General features: G+C 37.6%; 4 protein-coding genes across 5 annotated transcripts; 2 read left to right on the top strand and 2 right to left on the bottom strand.

Moving 5' to 3' along the window:
• Positions 1–9,106: 9,106 nt before the first annotated feature.
• On the top strand, positions 9,107–11,327 carry LOC137728990 (pentatricopeptide repeat-containing protein At1g11290, chloroplastic-like). The gene has a single exon (XM_068467807.1). The coding sequence runs from the start codon at positions 9,112–9,114 to the stop codon at positions 11,224–11,226; it is 2,115 nt and encodes a 704-aa protein (XP_068323908.1). The 5' UTR covers positions 9,107–9,111; the 3' UTR covers positions 11,227–11,327.
• On the bottom strand, positions 11,232–14,718 carry LOC137728991 (uncharacterized). The gene is made up of 3 exons (XM_068467808.1): positions 13,995–14,718; positions 11,922–12,219; positions 11,232–11,649 (listed from the first exon to the last, which is right to left on the bottom strand). Exons 1-3 carry the CDS (start codon positions 14,649–14,651, stop codon positions 11,588–11,590), a joined length of 1,017 nt encoding a protein of 338 aa, XP_068323909.1. The 5' UTR covers positions 14,652–14,718; the 3' UTR covers positions 11,232–11,587.
• Positions 14,719–15,417: 699 nt separating this feature from the next.
• LOC137728065 (uncharacterized) lies at positions 15,418–18,074 on the top strand. The gene is made up of 3 exons (XM_068466953.1): positions 15,418–15,776; positions 16,704–16,816; positions 17,522–18,074. Exons 1-3 carry the CDS (start codon positions 15,641–15,643, stop codon positions 17,606–17,608), a joined length of 336 nt encoding a protein of 111 aa, XP_068323054.1. The 5' UTR covers positions 15,418–15,640; the 3' UTR covers positions 17,609–18,074.
• A 140-nt stretch (positions 18,075–18,214) lies between these two features.
• Positions 18,215–22,036, bottom strand: LOC137728064 (endoplasmic reticulum oxidoreductin-1-like). 2 transcript variants are annotated; one of them, XM_068466951.1, is made up of 10 exons: positions 21,677–22,036; positions 21,212–21,343; positions 20,792–21,047; positions 20,529–20,639; positions 19,929–20,047; positions 19,682–19,786; positions 19,322–19,524; positions 18,976–19,099; positions 18,493–18,802; positions 18,215–18,394 (listed from the first exon to the last, which is right to left on the bottom strand). In XM_068466951.1, exons 1-10 carry the CDS (start codon positions 21,821–21,823, stop codon positions 18,381–18,383), a joined length of 1,521 nt encoding a protein of 506 aa, XP_068323052.1. In that variant the 5' UTR covers positions 21,824–22,036; the 3' UTR covers positions 18,215–18,380. The 2 variants fall into 2 exon arrangements, with proteins under 2 accessions (XP_068323052.1, XP_068323053.1); XM_068466952.1 differs by having other exon boundaries at positions 18,489–18,802; positions 21,677–22,035.
• Positions 22,037–22,236: the final 200 nt, after the last annotated feature.

The following is a 22,236-nucleotide window of genomic DNA, read 5'->3' on the forward strand; positions in this document are numbered from 1 at the left end:
CCCATGCCCACCCCTATTACAATTCGCAACTATATGATGTTTCATCTGTTTTTTTATTTAACCTTACTTTGCAACTAATTTATTCACATCAATTAAATACTTCCACATCAGTTGGTAACCAAAAATTAGTATAATTCTTAGTGTCTCTAATGTCATTGAAGATAAAAGAAAACACCAATAACTCCCTGATCGTTTGGTCTCTAAGATTGCATTGGAATGGAAAACTAATATATTTAAAATATGTTGAAAAAAAGGAAGTGATAAAAATGTGGCCAACTTAAAGGTAAAGACAGATTATGCATTGAAAAAACTTGTTAGTTCCAATTCTCTTCAAAATTGGAGAAATGAAAGAGTACATAATTATGCCTAATGCCTTATTCTAAACCTGAAGAAAAAAAAAATCATTTACTTCCATCTCCAATATATCTTAACTTTAGTGAATTAATTAATTATCTATATCAATTCAATTTTAAAAACCAAGTGAAGACTTAAAAGTAATATCACGTATAATGCAACTCTGACTATTGATGGAGATCCATTTTCCAAAAAAATAGTGTTATCTACATACTCATTTTTACTTCTTATACACTCTTTTTAATTTTAAACTGTCAGATCAAATAAATTGAAGAAAATCAATGATTAAAAATTAACAAGAATGTATGAATAACACTATCCTTCTCCTAAATGTGGCCCAAATTTTTTAATATAGCATCATTTTCACATGTATGTCCTTAAATAATCTAGTACTTGATCGAGCCAACTCACCAACAAGTGTAAGAAAAATATGCTGAAATTATCATGATTCCATCAGACACTTCTTTGGCGGATTAACCTAGCTCTAGTTATTGTGTGGTCGAGAAAAATCTCCACGTCCTTGAATAAGGATAATGCTCGGGAGAGCTTTTATTTAAATTAAATTTTTTTAATAAAAAATATTATGTATACTAAAGGAGAAGGATGTAGGCTTAACCTCATAATGAACTTAAGACATCTCACTTTAGGAGGTAGGTTTAAATTTTTTTAATAAAAAATATTATGTGGTTCAAATTCACCATTGACGATAATTGAAATTGAACCTAAGACCTCTCACTTACAAGTAAAAAGGAATATTAATAGACCGTAGTACTAAGTGGTTATTTAAATTAAATTTTATAAATTATATGCAGTGATTGTTGATAATTGAATTATTACTTGATTATTGATAATTGAATTATTACTTCAGTGTTGATTAACGTATTTATTTTCTATTGATAACACATCATAGAATTTACAAATTTGGTATAAAATGTTAGTCTACTTAACATTACTCCTTCATATAATTAATCTACGAATGCCATGCTAGATGCATGCACTTTGGGTCTACACCGTCCACGTGTCCGTGCATAACCCATACAAGCGGTTTTAGGGTTACGCAATTTTGCCAATTTGGCAATTACGCGCTTATTTGTTACTACTTGTGAGGTGCGTGCTTTTGCCATTCTGTTAACTGTTAAAATTGAAATCTATCGTTTCCTACATTTTCTCCGATCGTTTTGCTCATCACATGACTAGGCATCTTGTCAACCGCTGATTGCTGCAGCAGGGCCACCCATCACCCTCCTATTTTTGCACCCTTCTTCCTTCACGAACCTGCACCTATATATACCATGCTTCACCAAACCCTTTTTCTCCAACACAACAATATTCATGAGCATACAATTCCTACAAGAGAACATATATAATATTACCTTTCCACCTCAAGAATTATACATTCAGTAAAATATGGGTTTGATGGAAAGGGAAATGAGGTACATGCACAACTGGGGTGAGGTTGCACCAGCTCTTGTCATCCCCCACGAGAAGCCTTCGAATAACGTTTCGAAATTGGAGACCATTGCTGAAGAAGGATCTGAATGCCAGAGCTTCGAGATTCTACCGAAACGAGTGGTGTTTCTCTTTCCAGTGTTTCTTTCTTTAATGACATACTTCATCTTCTGTAGACAGATTGCCTAATCTGTATGGGGAGTTCTCTCGTGTGATGTGGCCATTAGAGGCAAAATTGTATGTCGAATGGATCCATTCGCAGACTAGAATCTGGGGTGTATTCACCTAAAAAAGTGATGATACATTTTGCACATTATAAACGATTCTTTCATTGCTGATCTCTCTCTCTCTCTCTCTCTCTCTCTCTCTCTCTCTCTCTCTCTCTCTCTCACAGATTAAAGTTAAATGTTTTGACACGATTAATTAAATAGGTCATGCTTGAAAGAAATCAAACTAACACAACAAGAACACAATACGACTCAAATTACCCCCTAACTCTCGTAACTCGTAAAAGCATTATTACTTTGAAGTTAAATTTAAATCTTTCACCGATCTATGAATCAGCTTTGTGAATGATTTCTTCCCCTTAAATGATTCAATCTCAATAAAAAAAAACAATTACATATTCAATTAATAGAATTATTGGAGAAGCATTATCCTTATGAAACTGGCAACTTGTGTGTCATTGAGTAAAATTAACCAAATTTTGACTAGCCGTTGTGTTAAAATACTCTAAGTTGAGCTCTATCTTATTCGGCAATTGGGGGAGATTTCGTTTTTATTCGTTTTTATCTCTATGTATAAGTGAGAAGCCAAAGTTACAATGTCAATACAATACAACGTGAACTTCGTGGCTTGTTATATGCCAAGTACCTAAAAACTTTATTTATAATTTTTTCGTACAAATAGGAATATATATACATTTTAATCACTCGAATTACAAAATTTTTACTTGAGAATGAAACACTTCTAACAATAAAAAACCGCCATATGATAGGCAAATTGTAAAAGAAAGGATATGTATACAAAATCGTTGTGTTACAAACTTGTAGTCTTCTAGATTTCCTTCCGTCGACTTTTCCTGTGTACCTAACACTTGTATAATTCCAAATGGCTGAGGCATCGCACGCGGTTTCTAACATGTGGCTTTGTGAAAATTACGACGTTGTTAAACGACAAATCTGCAAATTTTAGAAAGTTCCTGGACTTCTTCAAACTTAATGCCTTACGTGTCACCCTATGATTGATCCAACATGGTCATTTGCCAGCTCCCACCTTCCAGAATCTCGGATCAGTTTTCAGTATATATAGAACGTTTGCACATATCGATTCCTACAAACTCAATATCTCCACTTCTCTCTTAGTAATCTTACAAGATTATTGATCATATTCTGTATTTTCAAGGTGCTTAATTTAGAGAAGCTGTATTATCTCGCAGAGATCATGATGGTGAAGGAGGTGAGCTACATGCACAACTGGGGTGAAGTTGCACCGACCCTTTTCATATCTCATCAGAAATCTTCGAAATGTCCAGAGCTGGAGACAATTGTTGAAGAAGCGGGACCAGTTGGACCTCAGATTAACATTGAAATTCTACCGTTTTCAAAGAGGGCGTTGTTTCTGGTTCCAGTGTTTGTTGCTTGTATTTCTTATTTCTTGTTGTACAGATATGATGTTTGATTCTTGACTGGTGTACATGGAATAGATTGAAAGATTGAGGGTAGATTCGTCTCCGAAGATATTTAGGATTAATTGCTAATGGATCCGGATTATGTATCATAGCAGATTGATTAGTTTCATTGCAATGTACATGCTCATGGCATTCACATTGGAAAGTATAAAGGCAGATTCTTTGAATTCATGAATTGATAACATTTTGCATTTCAATCTTAAAATTTTGTTATTGTATAAAGTATTGATCACATGATGACTGTATGTGGAGAAAAACTTGTATGGGGCTTGGCTTGCCACTAGACTTCGCTGAATGGCACTACAATCCACTTAAAACTTGCCATGTGGCAAGTCGTAAATATATTCTTTTATATTTAAAATTTTTATAATTATTTTTTTAACTAATTAATATATTATATATATTAATGTTATGTTTCCTTTTTTATTTCTTTCCCCTTATTTTTTTCTTCCCAAATCCCCTCCCCCGATGTGGCAAGTCTTAAATATATTCTTTTATCATTCTTTTATATTTAAAATTTTTATAATTATTTTTTTAACTAATTAATATATTATATATATTAATGTTATGTTTCCTTTTTTATTTCTTTCCCCTTATTTTGTTTTCTTCCCAAATCCCCCCCCCCCACACTTTGTTTTGCCGTAGGTCATAGGACTCCCTCCCCTTTCTTTCTTTCCCAGTTTCATTTCTTTCTTTCTTTAAATAAAATAAAATAAAGTTATGCACCCACTCCAAGTTTATCATGGAAAGCAACCAAGTATATGTAAGCTTTAGCGTCTGAATGCACCACCATTCCGATTTTCAGATCTTCTTCAAACTCCATTGCCTCAGCAGCAACCTATCAATTGAAAAAAAAAAAAAATCAAAGATTAGACTAATATATTAATTAAAGACTCATAGTAAAGAAGGTAGCAAACATAGAAGATACCCTAATTCATATTATAAATATAAAAAATCCAAAAAACCTCACCCGAACCCAAAAACCCCCAATTAAAAGAAAAGAAAATAACCCTACTACATATATATATATATATATATATATATATATATGTGGGTTATTCATGTCACATGATCAAAGCAACTATTGTATAAAGAAAGAAAGAAAAACTTACAAATTCTTAGTTGTTTTCCATGATAAAATTGGAGTGGGTGTAGAACTTTTTTTTAAAAAAAAAAAAGAAAGAAAGAAAGAAACGAAACTGGGAAAGAAAGAAAGGGGTGAGAGTACTGAAACCTAAGATCTACGGCAAAACAAAGTTGCCCCTGGGGGGGGGGTGTGGGGTGGATTTGGGAAGAAAAAATATAGGGGGAAAGAAATAAAAAAGGAAACATAACATTAATATATATAATATATTAATTAGTTAAAAAAACAATTATAAAAATTTTAAATATAAAAGAATGATATTTTATATAAAAGAATGATAAAAGAATATATTTAAGACTTACCACGTGGCGAATTTTGAGTGGATTGTAGTGCCACTCAACGAAATCCAGTGGCAAGCCAAGCCCCACACAAGTTTTTCTCCTGTATGTGGTCTCGTCTTTTAACAATGACATTACATGATCTTACTCTTCGATGATGACTTTATGTGGCTTCTCTATTCAACGACAACCGGTGTGGATGTTGATTCGGATATGTTGCGTCTGTCGTGTTTAGTGATAGATTTGCATTGGTGTCATTTGTAGTTTTGTGCATGTGGTAGCCGTTTAGGGGTTTTACTCGTTGTGTGTTTGTGCAATCAATTTATTGGTTTGGGAATGGAAAATCACTTGTTTTCCTAAGTTTTGTAAAGGGAAATTTTATTTGAACCCAAATAACCTCTTTCTACACTCAACTTAAACTTTAATTTTAATTGTCTTTTTTATTTTATTGCATAATTACCATCAAGTACAAAATGAAATTAACAATAAAACTAAAACTTATCAATAAACCTACTGCATAATTAAACTCTAGCATCACCCCTTATTTCATCCAAATAATCCATGTAATGATTTCATTCGGCCTTCTAGTGTATGCATGGTTCTTTCGTTTGATTAAATCACTACAGATACAGTACCAAGGATGAGACATGATTCATTCAAGCCATGAAACTGGCTACCACTGAAACTTCATCTACTTCTGGTATGGATAGATTATATGAAACTTCGCATGAGAAGTCCTTTAAGAATTGATAAAGCCATTTCAGATATGAAAGAGTAACAATGTACCTAATTGACTGAACTAATGTCAATAAACGAATGGGAGAGTGAGAGGGCTAGAGAATGAGAGAGATTTTAAACCATGGAGAAAAGGGCCATGCTTCAGTAGGTGGTTTGATTTCAACTTTTGATGAATTCTCTCCCAAAAAAAACCCAATGCATGGTTTTTATAGTTTCATAATTTAGTTTAGTGAAACAGAAAAAGAAATATTATTGATTGGTAACCCTATTATAATATAATTGCAAGGACGATCATATTGCGTATATTATGAATTTGTCAATTTTTTTTCATAGTCCTAACTTGAAATGGACTTTTGTTTTCAAATTTAGGATTTCTATTTTCTAAATGGGTGTGGAGAAAAATTTATAAATTGAATTAAGTTTGTGATGATAGTTTAGGTAGTAAATTTGGGTTTAAAAAGATATTGGTAGTTTAATTCAAAGTAATATAGGTGAAAAAAGTAAATTAAGTGTAGAAAGAGATTACATGAGTTTAAATAAAATTTCTCTTTTGTAAATCGGGTTGGGAAAAAAAAATGTAATTAATGCCCAAAAATGAGGTGGGAAAATAAAACCCACGAGGGATGGAGGGTTTGCATATTACCCACTCTTTTTTCGTCATTTATTACGCACTTCGAACATCAATCACATTTATTTAGGACAATATTATCCTCATTAAATGTTAAAAAACCAAACATGCCCATAATTACTCTTCGTACTTTTCTTTTTCAATTTTATCCCTAGTACGAAATAAAAATACAAATTTTTTTTTTTCCAGAATTTCATATTTACTTTCCTATCTTTACAAAACATGGTAATAGGAAAATGAATTTCTCATCCTATAAGAAAAGACATGGGAAATTATTTTCCATGTATTCTTTTTCGCCAACCAAATGCGCCTTAAAGCATCGATGAAGCAAAATATATCACTAATGTAGTATATATCCCAATCATCATTATGGTTCACTTCGTGTTTAGGATTGAAGTGGATGGTATATGTCATAAAATTCAATGTGTGATGAATGAAAAAGTGAAGATAGAAGCGTACGATTTTCATTTTTCTGGGGGATTAGAAGAATTAATTCTACTATCTTATGGGACCGAAATGAATGAATTTTCCTCATGGTATTTTTATTTTCACCTCACCTTAGGACAAAAAATTACTTCATTTCCTTAAAGAATCTATTAAGTTAGCCAATTCATTTATGACCAGATCATATTTGAAGGCTTTGAGAGGGGAGATAGAGAGATAAGAAATATTGTACCTTGTGGGAAGCCAATTTCCTTTTTCAATTAATGGCACTATTGCCAAAAAAATTTGGATAAAAACCATTCCATGCCTCACATTGCAACGTAATGTTTGTTTCAATATGTTTCTTCCTAATACATGACATGCATGCATTTGCTAGATATCTCATATCTTCTACTTTTGCATAAAAAAAGGCTAGGTGAGCACATCATCAGGCTGATCAATAGAGACAATGAAGTGAACGCGATGACAACCCAGCGCCACATATATGCTTTCATGCACCAATATATATATATATATGTCAAGCCACAAATTCATTGAACAACAAGATATACATAAATCCAGAGAGGAACAAAGGAAGAGCATAGAAGAACACCCCCTTCTGCACAACTTGGAAGCTCCCTTCTGACCCCTCTTCGATTATGGGCTCTAGTTTTGTAAAGCTGGAAGATTTTCTGTTGTGGGATGTCGAAATGGCCGCCGGTGCAGCCTCTCCCCAACTCTGCATGCTTTTGAACCCCTTCCCCATTTTATTTCTCTCCAAACTCTTTGTATAAAGATTGCTTTTGAAGATGACTTGCTAGTTCCTTCTTCTTCGTCGTCGTCTTCTTCTTTTTGGAAGATTTTTCGGGTGAAGGGTTTTAATTAATTTAGGAGAAGAATGAAGAAAGGCTTTGAAGGAACTAGCAAATCAATGGTGTAGGGAATTGATCGTCAATATTATTGCGTTTTTCAATTGGGAATTAATTGGGATAGAGTGACATAGATTATATAGGGCTCAAAGGATGATTAGGGTTCCAAAAATAGGGAAAGGAAGGATGGGTTTTGGAAACGTGAACCAACCAATATATTGCAGGCAAATCCATGTTTGAACATGTCTTAAAACTAAATTTCAAATTATGGTTTTTTTAGCCAATGGAATCCATGAAACTTGTTAAATGTTTTTTTTTTTTTTTTCACTCAAAGGGATATCAATTTTCATAAAATTAGGAAATATAATAGAAAATTCATAGTCGTTGTGAAACCACATATTTATACCACATTGGTGCACTGCATGATATGGCAAATGATTCCTACAATCACTAGTCAATGAGATGAATTCATTAATTGATGTGTCAAGTATACATCATCTGCCACGTGAAATGGTACACCAATATGCTATCCATAGCATTTTCCATGTAGGTTACTTAAAAATAGAGACCAACTTGCATTTCACCCAAAATAAATTTTCATTCATCTTATAGTACAAGGATACAGAGAAAATCTTCCTCATGAAAAAAAGAAAAAAAATATAAAGAGAAGGAAAAAAAAAAGGATCCCCTTTCTATTTTTCCAAGTACAATTTTGAAATCGCTTGAGATTTCGATAATTCGTGTGTGAGTGTTGATGTTAAATTACTTCCACTTGATTCAAACTATTCAAAAAGTATCATCACCTCTTCTGTTTGGAAATCGGTACATGCAGACGTGATGTCACATTGATTAAGACAGTTGTGTTTGTCGATATTTTTGAGTTTAAATTTCTTTCTCGCACGTATAAGTGTAATGGATTTTCTAACTAATTAAGATTGATATATGGTGTTGTTTGGTTATGTGTTTCTTTTATGTGTTCCTTATGCTTCCATTAAATAAATAGAATTTTTCTAAAATTCACTGGAACAAGAAATATTTTGAATTTTCAACCGTTAAATTTTTGTTTAAAAATAAAAAAAATCGAGATTAAATCTTTTAAAAAAATTAGGAGTTTACTGTGCTCCGAAGCACGAGGCAATTCTTAGGGCTGGTTTGGTATTACTGTGTTTTGAAAAAAAGCTGATTCTGCTGTGCTGTGAGAATAAGTGGCTGTGAAATAAAGCAGCAGAGTGTTTGGTAAATTTTTTTGTAAAAGTGCTTTTGAAAAAAAAAACAGTATTATAGTGTTTGGTAAACTTTTATGTAAAACAGATGTGAAAAAAAACCGATTTTTCAAAGCTGGGTTTTGCAGCTTCTTGTTTTTGGCTTTTTTTCACCCAAAACTGTGAAAAAAAGCTGAAGCTGAATGTTTACCAAACAGAAAAACAGCTTACAGCTTTTTTTTTACACCAACTTTTTTCAAAATCACCTCAATACGGTCTTCCTTACATAAACCCATCACACCAAGAATATGCCCGGTGGCCTCACTTCTGCCTGACATGTTTCAACGGTCACCACACATTCTCCACAACCCTCTCCTCCTCAAATTCCTTCACTTTCCCGCTACCCAAACAACCCCTTTCAGCACGCTCTCCTCCCTCTTCAGCCTCTGCACCGAACCCAGAAAGCTCCAGCAAATCCACGCCAGGTTCGTCCTTCACGGCCTGCACCAAAACCCAACACTCTCTTCCCAACTCATCGACCGCTATGCCAACCTCGGCCTCCTCGGTCGTTCCGAACAGGTCTTCAACTCTGTCACCGACCCAAGTCCGATTCTATACGACGCAATCATTAGAAAGCTGTCGGAGTTTGGTCAGTTCGAGAAAACCCTTTTGGTTTACAATGATATGGTCATGAAATCAATTTACCCAGATGGAAATACTTACCCTTTTGTTTTGAAATCGTGTTCGGATGCTAGAATTGGGGGAAAGATTCATGGGCATGTGGTGAAATTGGGTTTTGATTCGTATGATTTGGTGGATGCTGCTTTGGTTGATGTGTATGGAAATTATGGTGGATTTGGGAATGCAGGAGAGGTGGTTGATGAAATGTCTGTTTGGGAGGGTGGTTTGGATTTTTTGATTTCTGAGGCTTCGCGAAGTGGGAAAGCAATGGAGAAACTTGAGCCTGAATCGGTTAATTTAGTTACTGTGATTAACTTGCTGAGATCAAGTGTGGATTTGAACTCACTGAAGGCGGGAAAGGCTGTTCATTGTGTGGTGGTTGTGAGAAATTTGTGTGAGGATTTGTCTGTGAATACTGCATTGTTGTCTATGTATGCCAAGTTGGGTGATTTGAAATATGCAGAATTGTTGTTTGGAAAAATGCCTGACAAGGACTCTGTTGTTTGGAATATAATGATCTCAGCTTATGCTCGAAATCGGCATCCTAAGGAATCACTTGAGCTATTGAGATGCATGGGAAGATCAGGGGTTAGAGCTGATTTATTTACTGCAATCCCTGCAATTTCGTCAATTGCGCAGTTAAGAGCTACTGATTGGGGCAAGCAAATGCATGCTCATGTGATAAGAAATGGTTCAGATTATCAAGTTTCTATTCACAATTCTCTAATTGACATGTACTGTGCTTGTGATGATCTGAATTCGGCACAAAAGATTTTTGACTTGGTGCCGAACAAGACTGTGGTTTCATGGAGTGCAATGATCAAAGGATATGTAACCCATGGTCGGAGTCTTGATGCGCTTTCTCTCTTCTCCAAGATGAAAGCTGATGGATTAGTTGTTGATTTCATTACAGTTATTAACATCTTGCCTGCTTGTGTGAACCTTGGGGCACTAGAGAATGTAAAGTACCTTCATGGGTACTCGATGAAACTCAGCCTTAACTCGCTTTCATCTGTTAATACGGCGTTTCTAGTTAGCTATGCGAAATGCGGATGCATAGAGATGGCCCGGAAGCTTTTTGACGAAGAAAACATCAACACTAAAGATGTAATCACGTGGAATTCTATGATTAGCGCGTATGCTAAGCATGGAGACTGGTCTCGTTCTTTCGAGTTGTACCACCAAATGAAGAAATCGAGCTTGAAACCAGATCAAGTAACCTTTCTCGGAGTACTGACAGCCTGTGTAAATGCAGGTCTTGTTCAAGAAGGAAAGGAATGTTTCAAGGAGATGGTTGAAAAATACGATTGCCAACCAAGCCATGAACACTATGCTTGCATGGTGGATCTGCTAGGGCGTGCCGGGCATGTCAACGAAGCCAGAGAGCTAGTAAAATCTATGCCTTTCAGACCGGATGCTCGGGTTTGGGGGCCTTTGTTGAGCGCTTGCAAGTTGCATTCGGAGACTGGAGTTGCGGAGTTCGCTGCTGAGAAGCTTATAACTATGGAACCAAAAAATCCCGGAAATTATATATTGCTTGCCAACATATATGCTGCAGATGGAAAGTGGGATAGAGTTGCTAAGATGAGGAGTTCCCTCAGAAACTTAGGCCTGAAGAAAACTCCCGGATTGAGCTGGGTTGAGATAAACGGACTTCAACATGAATTCCGAGTAGCGGACCGTTCTCATCCGAGATCCGACGGTATATATGCCATATTAAGAAACCTGGAGTGGGAAATCAAGGACGCAAGAGACAGAGATAGCGTATAGAAACAGTCATAATTTCCGATTTGTACATTGGATTTGGAGGAACATTTTAGCCTTCACTTAAATTCTTAAACACATTTAAGTTTTGATTTTACTTCCATAAAGTTTTACTCAAAACTCAAACAGCATCCAGAAATACAGATAATAAGCTCACGATTAAATGCTTTAACATCGATACAAACAAGTTCTAAGGCAAAATTGATATGTTGGATCAAGCAACGCCACTTTCGGTAACAACTCTCATGTTTCCGGTTTCTCAGCAACGCCAATAACCACACAGGCACACGCACGGGAAGCCATTACAAGGACCGTCGAGCCAATTTCCGTTGGTCAGCTAGTTTGATTTGGTTATAACTTATATGGCTTATGTTTCTGCATCGTGTTTCTCTTCTGGAACGCTTTTTCCAACCTGTGGCCGTTTGAAAGCTGTACAAGAAGGAACGAGAGAATAATAAGAGAACTGGCCACTTGACACAAGAATTACAGAACAATTCTACATTCATAAACATAATCGCATATTCACATTGCAGCATCGGAGCGGGTAAATTGGAAAATCAAGATAGGTACTATGGTACTACACAAGCAAATCCAACTGTTCGGGAGAAAAAGATAACTCTAGAACAATACGACTAATAATTCACTATACATGACATCCAACAATAGAGTAATTCAAGCAACCACACAGGCAGAAATCTTACATTTAAGAGATGATCCAGCCAGACAAGTAAGCCTCGATTTTGTGTTAGCCTCGGCCAATGGATTTGGCTTCTCGGTAACAGCCATGCGAACATCCCAAACACGTATAATCCCATCTGACGAGGCAGATGCCACAAGATAGGGATCCTCATTGACTTCAGCACCAGCTTTGCTTGTAAGCGTAACAATTCCCTTCACACGAGTAGGATGTGCATCCTCAATGCAATATGCCACTTTCCCACTGTTTGTGTCCCACGCTGTAATACTCCGGTCCTCACCACCGGTAAATAAAATTCCATTCTGTCAAACATTAAAATGTAAACTTAGGCAAACTGAAAGGTGAAAGATCTTACCAAAAGGCAATGCAATGGAGCAATTCCCTTAAACAAATGGAAGTTTAAAGACAGTATAATAATGGGTAATAAATATTTCCCCCACGGGTTGAACCCAACAGAACTACCCCATATACAACAAACACATATAGCTTTGTGTAAGGGTCAATTTGGGAATGCCCTCGGAAGGGCTAGAAGCACTCTTAGATAACCAAAAGCGCTTATGGCAGTGTTTGTGTTTAGGTTAATATTTGAACATTGGGCTGCAAGTGTGTGAAAACCCAGAGATGCCAATTAAGAGAAGACAGCATTAAGCCCAAAGACAAATTGGCGCCTTCCCATTAATGCATAGGCCATGTGCCTATGATTTAAATGTCAAGTGATGAAGACTAACTCACAATCAGCCAAAAAGTACTTTTCAATGGCAATACAAGTAAAAAGCTGATGACTCACTACCCTTCAAGTGCTTTCGGGTAAAAGCAAAGTTACTGCAGTCAGGCTAATTTGCCTATAAAAGGAGGAAGAGGCCCCAAAGACAAGGACACTCAACCAATCAAACAAACAAACAAGCACTCAACCAATCAAACAAACATACAAACTTTGCTCTCAAGCCAGATTTGCATCTAAAAGCTGTAATTAGCTCAGATCTCAGTCCTTTTCAGGATATCACCCTTACAAAAGCCATCTTTTGTCTTGTTTAGAAGCTTTGCTATCACCCCTAGTGGCGTAGTATGGATTCCCTTGTGTAAACTGGTTTACCATCCATCTTTTTCTAACATAGAAACCTCTGTAAACTCAAAGAGAAATGATTGCAAGAAGTTCAACCTTACCCGACAAGGTGAAATCTTGCTTAAAGTTCTTTGTGTGTTTTCTAAGATAATAAATCTACTGCTTAATGTATTCTCCAATATGTATTCAAGTCATTTCCGCATGTTTTCCTACTTTAAAAGTCTTATTTGTATCTGGATCTGGTCAGCTTAACGGACATGCTTTCATTTAAAACCAATCAAGAACCAAACAAATGACTTAAGGGATCTGGACTCTCCTCATTCGAATATACAAGACTATGAACTGAAAGTCCTTGGTCACAAGACAAGAAAAAGAACTTAATGTGGACTTAACCCATCCACGACAATTCTTTGATAACAAGAAGTCTGAGTAACTTGGGGCGCAAGTAATCGACTAAACATAATCTTGTTCTACATTTGCTATACTGAGGCACGCCTAGCACTTAGTTTTGACTGCGAGCCTCAAGGCCTACACCTAAGACCCCACAAAGGCACCTTTCAAAACTAACTATACCCTTTTCTTGCAGCACATCAACAGGCAAGAGCCCGACTACCCATCCAAAGTGCCAATCCCTTGGGGAGCTGTGTTGAGAGCCGAGGAGCCATCTCCGGAGAAATCTTTGCCCGAACAGTTTGGCTTGGTGCTTTCTAGAGAAGCACCTGCAATTCAGAAAACACTTTCAGGTGCTTCTCCTGGAAGCACTTGGACTTTTAACAAAACTTTTGTTGTGCTTATAATAAAACAAGTTCTAGCATAAGTGCTTATGATCAGAAGTGCTTACAGAAGCAATCCAAACGGGCATCAAGTGCCTTAGGATACAATTTTTGGGATTCTTACGCACAAATCACAACAGCAGATAACCCGATTACTCACATTATCAATGTGCAGATCATAAACTGCAAAAAGGAGACAAATTTAACCCGGAACCGAAAACCCAAATGTCCGAAAACTCACCTCACCGGGCTCAATGCACAGAACCCGCTTCAAATTCTCGAATTCACACAGCAACTTAGCATCCTCAGCCTCATGAACCAGCACCTTCTCCTCCATAGTCATATAGAACTTCTCTCCGGAGAAATCATAGCTCACCAAGCTTGCCTCCTTCGCCACTCTGCAATAGAAGCTCCTCTTCCCCCTCACCAAATTAATCATCGCCAAGCACTCGTCTTTACCCACCGTCAACGCCAGCTTCCCGGACGGGTGCAACGCCACGTCGTTAATCGCCTTCCTGTGCGGCTTGAGGGTCTTGAGGAGGACGAAAGGGTCGGCCTCGTAGATGCAGAGGGACCCCTCGGCGTCGGCGGAGATGAGGTTGAGGGGGAAGGAGAGGTGGGGAGGGGTGAAGAAGGATAGGGAGGTAACGGTGGCGGAGTGGTCGTGGAGGGAGCCGAGGGAGGTGGCGGAGGACATGTCGTAGAGGTGGACGGTGTCATCGGTGCCGCCGGATGCGGCGGCTGAACCAGCGGTGGCGACAGAGGTGATTGAGGAGAGGTGGGAGGGGTAGGAGAAGAGAGGGGTTAGGGTTAGGGATTGAGAATCGGGGCTAGGGTTTAGGGGTCTGAGCTTGAAGCCCCATATGAATTTCTCGTAGGAGCCGGCGATTAGGCTCATGGTGGAAATTGGCGCTAGCGGTTCTGCTGATTTTGCTTGATGTGCGTCTGCAAGGGTTTTAGGGAAGGGAGAAGGGTTTTAGTACTCTTACCCGGAATTATTTTTTAGGAGAATTGAAATTGAAAACTTTGAGTTTTAACGTAAGGATAAAATAAAGAGTAAAGTGATAAGAACAAAACAAAGAGTAAAGTGAATAATACAATGATTGACATTTTAGTGTAAAAATGTGGTTTTTCGTTAAAATAAATAGTACCGTAAGCTTTTCGTTAAAATTTCCTTATTTTTTTGGTTTTTTAGCCAATATGTTCCATCATATTCACGTAATTTCTCACTTTGATCCTTAAGATTTGAAGTCAATAGTAATCTCTGACTTTGTTCATCGTCAATTATTTTGATCATTACGTGAAAATTTTCTATTATTTGGTTTTTTGTGAAAAGAAAAATCATTGGCTCATTATTTATTAAATTGAGAGCATTTTTATCATTTTGGTCTTTATTAACAGAACTTTTCACGAAATAATGAAAATGCTTGACAATAGACAAACTCAGAAACCAATTCTATTAATTTCAAATCTCAAAAATCAAAATAAGGAGTTATGTGAATCGTATCCCCATTTTAGCTAAAATTTCTTATGTTTTAAATGACAAAAAATTGACCCAAAAAGCCCAAAGGACAGGTGAGAGGCCCAAACAAACACAGCATGCTTGAGACTCGAGGGGAAACTAGGAAACGCAGTCGTAAGTCCGTGTCCGTGTCCGTGTCCGTGGCATAAACCGCAAACGGAAGAAGAGATGTGAGAAGAAAGGTCAGGGTGGCACCTTTGCCGTACAATGTTGTCGGCTTATAATTATACCTAACTTTGTTTACCGATGTTGTACTTATATACGTGTACAGAAACATCCTTGGTAATTCCGAGCTATTCATATTAGTGTGATTTGCCCGGAGAGGATTTCTGGGAATTCCGAGAGGGAAAAGGACCCCCTACCCAATGGGTCAAGAAGAAGAACAGCAACAACTACAGCAGCGACAAGGAGAAGAAGCTCCTCCACCTTCTTCTCAGGCGACCTCTCAGGAACCCTCCACCCAAACCGCCCCTCCTCCTCCCCCGTTCGATCCCAGTCGAAGTAACCCTCTCTCTCCCTCTCTCTCTCTCTCTCTCTCTCTCTGCAACTAATGTTTTTAAGATGCCTTTTTATGTATCTGAATTTTGCATCTGTTTTTTTATTTTTTTTATTTACTTATGGAATCTGGGTTTATTGAAGGGTGTTGAATTTCAGAATCTAAGTTGAGTTTCTGCAGGTTGTATAATGCGATTTAGTTAAGGTTTAGGTGTTAGAGTTTGTCAATCTGTTAAATTTTATGTTGGGCGAGTTCTTGTTATATTTGAAATATCGGGTCAGTGATTGCGATTTATTGTGTAACTACATCTGTGTTAAAAGTAATGTATTTCCCAGTAGGATGTAGGAACAAAGATGAATCCTTGTTCTTATGTTTTACATATTTCCATGTAATTTATGATTGAGAGTTCTGTAATCTTTCCCAATCTCTTTGAGATGGTTTTGATATGAAGCTCAGAACACGCGTTGATACTTCAATAACTGATGATAGAGGGCTTGTTTGAATGTGCTTTTAAAATGACTAAAAGTGTTTTTAGAGAAAATGTTTTTTTTTTGTTCCAAAAGCCTTGAAGTGTTTTATACAAGAAGCACCAGTTATGTGTTTCTTCCAAGAAGCACTTTAAGTGCTTTTCCAAGATTTACTAGCATTTTTACTGAAGATTGTTTCTAAAAAATATTTTCATCAAAAGCGTTTTCAATTATTTTAAAAGCACATCCAAACGAACTCATAATTTGTCATGCGTCCAAATCACATGTTGAAATTCATTCCCCAATTCAAGTGCTATCTCTCCTTGGAAACTTCAGGTCAAATGTGTTGTTCTTGCCATTTACTGTTAAAGCAGGATTTGTTATTTGTTCCTTGTGGGTTCCGAGCACTGACATTGTAATGAACCTTTAGAAAGATCCTAACCTTTGTCATATTATTTTTTGAAGTGATTGGCATCATCAAAAGAAAGGCCATGATAAAAGAGTTAGCTGCTGCATACCACGCAGAGTGCCTTGCATACTGTCAAGAGATTTTGGAACTTCAAAGGAAATCGGATGAGGTCAGAGACGATGCACTCTTATTTATTTACAAGTTTCTTTTGATTTATTGTTACTCATCTGATGAACACGCTATGCATGTTTACGCATTGTGGAATGCGTTAATTTAACAGTACAGTCTAACTCCCTCGTCAAGTGATCTGTATATTCGAATTAAACAGTTTGTCTAGGAACGGCAACAAAGCAAAGGCAGGGTCAGTTTTTCCGTCCCCACCTTATCCTGCTAATAGAGTTGAAATGGGTGGCGGGGAGATGTTACGCTTGCTCCCAGAGTATTCTGATGAAACTGGGGTTCGTTTGATTAGAATTCCTGTGATGCCTTCCCATTCTGGTCAGTTGTAATTACATCTCTTGAAATCGGAGTTAGAGTATAAGCACTCTCTCCGTCCCTAGAGTCACTCCCATCGGGACTGGTCCGCATGGGGCTTGGCTAGTAACGCGTTGATGACTCTTGGCTTAGGCGATAATGCTATGTAGTGTAGGTTGGAGTTTGGTAGGTCTACGGTGAATAGTTTTCCCGTTCTATGGCTTGAAGGATATCTCGGAAACTTATTATGCCTTGAAAAAATTGCTTAGTTCTCATTAATCTTCTCGATTATGGAATTTCGCTGTATGTATGTCGTGATCACTGGTTTTAAGTTTTACATATAATGATGATTTCCTTTCAATTGGTTCTCACTCTAGTTGGATTTTGAATATGGTTGCAGCCATTTATTGACCTGAAACCTCCAGAGGATATGAAGAAGGAGATAATGCGGCCCCCCAAGCGTCTAAAGAAACCCACTAGACGCTGATATTGTTGTTAGCAGCTTACTCTCGGATATGCACAGAAAAGTTCCTTGAAGCGTAGTTCCCGACTTTCGGTTTGTTTAGGCACAACACAGGATACAAAAGTTTATCATCTCATATGATGAATGTAAATTTGGAACGATGCACAAAAAGTGCCCTGTTATTTTGGTCATAACGGTCGCAGAAGCAGCAGTTTGTAAAAATTGGTAATCGCAAGGGAGCTTCCTTTGTCTAGTTTTGTGTAGGTTTGACTTATCAAATGTGGATCAGATGAATGCTATTTGTCAGAATGTATCTTGTTTGAGTGCATCAAATATCAATAACAGGAGGGATTTTTCCAAGTGTTGGGTTTCTTTAGACGCTTTGGACACGTACGCGTTTGAATACCGGACACTGAGAAAAATTTCTCCAGTAGCAGGGTACAAAACTGCCAACATATAATCATGTTGCAGATGAAACAAAGAGCATGTGTGGGACTGCTTCAGTTGGAAGCACTTATTCACTTGGAAGTGCTTTTGATTGTTAGAAAGTGCCTTTAGACCTTCCAAAAGAAGGCGCAAACATGCCCTCACAATAATGGTACTTAATTAAGTATAACAATGGCATTATCCTCGCAAGAAAGTCAAGTAGGGTAATTGTATTCCAAAAGTTCAAATTTCAGTGAAGTACAAAATTTACAATGCTCACGTTGTTTTACTTCACGTTTGTGTACACGTCTATATCCCTTTGCTGTTGCTTAAACGATTTTGAAGATGTTCTGTATGGATGTCTCGCCGATTAGTTCTCCTTACCTGCGAAAACATAGGTAATCCGCTTAGCAACAACAAAAATCGAAGAGCTAGAATAGGAAGGGTGATTAAACATGTTGAACATCAAGTTACCTACCTACGTTTTAACGATGCCCAAATCTTTTGCAACGGGCAACTTGGGGCTGGTGTTTTAAATATTGACCCCCACATCCTTTGCAACGGGCAACTTGGGGCTGGTGTATTGAGCATTGACGCCCACATCTTTCGCAATGGGCAACTTGGGGCTGGTGTATTAAACATTGACGCCCACATCCTTTGCAAAGGGCAATTTGGGGTGGTGGGTGAAGAAATCTGCCCTTCTGATCCCATTTCATTAACAAACTTGACGGATTCTGAGAGCCGATTTAGTAGGTTCACCAAGGCAATCACCTCATTCCTTTGCAGGTGCAGCTGAAGAACAATACAATAGAGTTCAGTTGAAATACAGAGTGTGTCGGACACTCAATTACACAATCCTTGGTTACTATATAAAATAGCTGTTGTGACCTTACTAAAGACCATTGCAGGAAACATGTTTCTTCAACCGAGTGCCATACAGAATTAGCTTTTAACGAGATACTTACAGTTTGAACAGCATTTTGTTGACCGTCAACAGAGAAGAGGATTTTAAGTGCGGTGCCAAGACCAAGGACCTGAAGCTTCCCCCAAAGTCGACATTTTTCACATCCGACACAATCCATCAATGCACTACAATGATAATGCAAACATTTAAATTAGTCACATAAATGATATGGTTCTGAAGCCACCCGGCCCTAAAAAAATACACACGCACACACTCAAACCCATCAATGCACTACTTAGTTGATGCAAGTTAAAACTTTGGGTTACCCTCAACATTTTCTACGAAAATGATAATCATGATCAACTACTATATATAAGACACTAAGGCCAAAAGAAAACCTATGATACCTGATGTTTCTGAACTGTTTCTGTATTTTCTGCTTTAGTTCAGGTCCACGTTGGCCTTTCCACAGCTTAGCTTCATCAAATGGGACAGGGCAAGCAGCTTGTAGATTGGGATTATAGAGTAGCTGTCTCACCAAGGATTGTGTCTTGAGATCCTCAGTAGGATTACCAGTGTCATATTCAGCATGTTCCAAGTAATCTGCAGCCTGAATGCATTTGACCAAGATTGATATTATTGTCTCAGAAAGATACACAATATGAAAACGTAAAGTGAAAACTATTGTCAGTAGACTCAGTATGCTTCAGTATCCCTGCCAGTAAGAATAACATACTACTTTGAAAAGGATTCTAGCTTATACCCACCTTTGTCACTGCTCGGAGAACGAAGAGATACGTGAAGTACAAGTTTCTGACACGGTCTGGGTATCTTAGGACCCGATCATACAACAATGAGAGATTTGGACCCCACTGAAACAGAAAGTTTAGAAAGAAGAAAAAGAAGTAAGATCTTTACATATGAACAGCACGAAATGTTTCAGAAACCATGGAAACTGTGTGTTGTCTGCATAAAATGTAAGTTTTAAAGGAAATTATATATCAGAACTTGTACCATCTGTGTAGTTTCATCAAGGAGATAATCGGAAGCTATGTGGACTGAAATAGAGGAATGAAGACCAGATATCAACTTGTACAGAATTCTTTCTTCAGCGCATAACTCTTCGGATGGATCTAGAGATGAAGTTGAAAATGAACACGATACTTAGTCTTAAATACAATGAAACATGCAGTGGATCTAGAGATGAAGAACTGCTAACTTGTAATTTTAAAAATAAGCATACAAGTCAACTGAAAAACACATGCAAACATTTTGAATAGGAAGATCGAAACCCACCATGTAACATAATTACGGTCAACAGAAGTTAATCTGCTAATGAATAGACACCCAAAGTAGAATGGAGTACAACCGGAAATGGACACAATGAGATTAAAAGATCCCGGCTAACCCAAGTTATAAGATTATGGTGCCCGCAATAGTCCAACAAAAGGGTTCGATAAGAGCTCCCATTAAACTTGTGCAAGTAGAGCAACTTTTAAGAAGCTTTAATAAGCATTTATCGACTAACTTACATGTCTAGAAACAATAGACAAGAACATTTTAGTTACATTCATTAGAGTGAAAAGATAAAAAAAAGAGGAGAAAATATCTTACATTTAGGACAGTTCTCTGCGTAGACAGCATCCCATATCCTTCTCGCAGATGGACCAGTGTAGCCGGTATATCGTTCAGGATTCAGTTGAAGATTCACATATGTCATCTCAGCTGCAAATTTAAAGGTGCAGTTAATCGTTGCAAACTCAATAAAATATTTTCGAAGAAGATACAATTGGCAGGAATGGCATTCAACTGCAAACATAAGCTAACATATACGAAATAGAACTGTTAAGTTGAGAAAGAAAAGCAAGGATACAAACCATTGTCTGTCTCATCGTCATTTGTCCAGGGATTATCTATTTCTGTCCATCCTCTGAAAGCTTTATTATCCAGTGTACGATCAACAGCTGCTTCAGGCTTTCCCTCCTGACAAACAAGATCATCCACTGGAAGGCCATGATAGGGTTTCTTGAACGACTCGGGGAACTCACTATCTGGGCATTCGCATACACTGCAATCCCGCAGACGGCACATACCATCATCAGGCCAGAAAGGGCAGTCGCACCATAACTTAACCTAATACAAATTATATCAACCATGCTCCACAAATCAGATACACAGCAGAACAACCGAGTGCTAATAATAAATTTCAAGAATCGTATACGGCAGCAAAGCATCAAATATCCGATTAATTGATACTCAAACATGCAAATCTAGCCAATGTATACAGATCATCTAACCTTGAAATACCGGAAGAACGGAGTTTTGACAAGTTCTTGGAGTGATGGATGCAGAACTTCCTTGTTAAGGTGGTCTGCGGTCTCGTAATCACAACAACAATCCTCCACTATCCCACTGTACTTATGCGTTTTCTACACAGATCATGACAGGGGTAAAAGTTAAGCAAAAGAACAATCAAAATCCCAATTTTAACAACCAACAGAAATAAAATTTAAACTTTTACTAACAGCAAGTCCAATTTTTGCACATATTCAAACAACAAATCATTCATCTGATTAATGTAAAGCAGGATTTAAATTCAGCACAATTCTGATTAAACAATTTCGACAATATACCATCTTACTTACAATGACCAATAATTTAAAGCTCAAAACTTTCACAACCAAAAACCAACTTTTCAATTTTCTCATGACATTTTCCCTCTACTTTCTCGGCAACCAAACAGAACATGCAAGAAACCATACCTGAGTACAATTACAAGCCTTGTTAGACCGTCCAAAGAACGATATCTTCGGAGCACGTACGGATGTCATGGCGACGGCAACGAAGACGGCGATCACCGCCCCGACGACCCAAACCCATCGTCTCGGTTTTCCCTTCGCCCCATCCATTAATGCAACAAAAATTGAGAGCAAAAGCCTATAAATCTCAATAAAACCCTGTTTGTTTCCCGAGAAAATGAGGAGGAAAATTATGGGTTTTTGGTTGTGATCTCTGCTAGCTTAGCTGGGAAGGAAATGTATTTATAAGGAGGGTTAAGTTTTAATTGGGAAGAATTAAAGAGCGGTAAGTTTTGTTTGATGGTTTTTGGGGTGATTAATTTGAGTTGATTAGGCGGCGTAACTGTGGGCGAGAAGGAAAGTGCCGGGAAAATCAACGGCCGACTGTGGGCGGGTGGGCAAGGTCCTAGAAAAATCGGCGCCAGCGGGCTTGGGGAAGGGGGTGAGAATTTTGGGCTGGGCCGAGTCAGGAAATATTGGGTTGGATTAGTGTTTTTCTATCTATGGCTGAGCTGGTTTTAAAA

Source organism: Pyrus communis, chromosome 3 (assembly GCF_963583255.1).
Source record: "Pyrus communis chromosome 3, drPyrComm1.1, whole genome shotgun sequence".
NCBI lineage: Eukaryota > Viridiplantae > Streptophyta > Magnoliopsida > Rosales > Rosaceae > Pyrus > Pyrus communis.

What these genes read in the sequence shown, in the direction of transcription:
- LOC137728064 (XM_068466951.1), bottom strand. Translation starts at nt 21,823, where the DNA reads ATGGATGGGGCGAAGGGAAAACCGAGACGATGGGTTTGGGTCGTCGGG. An exon ending in TTCTCCGAGCAGTGACAAAG is followed by an intron (nt 19,525 to 19,681) that starts GTGGGTATAAGC and finishes AAATGCATTCAG; the next exon opens with GCTGCAGATTACTTGGAACA. An exon ending in AACAAAATGCTGTTCAAACT is followed by an intron (nt 18,803 to 18,975) that starts GTAAGTATCTCG and finishes ATTGTTCTTCAG; the next exon opens with CTGCACCTGCAAAGGAATGA.
- LOC137728990 (XM_068467807.1), top strand. Translation starts at nt 9,112, where the DNA reads ATGTTTCAACGGTCACCACACATTCTCCACAACCCTCTCCTCCTCAAA.
- LOC137728991 (XM_068467808.1), bottom strand. Translation starts at nt 14,651, where the DNA reads ATGAGCCTAATCGCCGGCTCCTACGAGAAATTCATATGGGGCTTCAAG. An exon ending in TGTGCATTGAGCCCGGTGAG is followed by an intron (nt 12,220 to 13,994) that starts GTGAGTTTTCGG and finishes AATGTTTGACAG; the next exon opens with AATGGAATTTTATTTACCGG. An exon ending in GGCTGGATCATCTCTTAAAT is followed by an intron (nt 11,650 to 11,921) that starts GTAAGATTTCTG and finishes CTTCTTGTACAG; the next exon opens with CTTTCAAACGGCCACAGGTT.
- LOC137728065 (XM_068466953.1), top strand. Translation starts at nt 15,641, where the DNA reads ATGGGTCAAGAAGAAGAACAGCAACAACTACAGCAGCGACAAGGAGAA. An exon ending in CCCGTTCGATCCCAGTCGAA is followed by an intron (nt 15,777 to 16,703) that starts GTAACCCTCTCT and finishes TATTTTTTGAAG; the next exon opens with TGATTGGCATCATCAAAAGA. An exon ending in TTCAAAGGAAATCGGATGAG is followed by an intron (nt 16,817 to 17,521) that starts GTCAGAGACGAT and finishes ATATGGTTGCAG; the next exon opens with CCATTTATTGACCTGAAACC.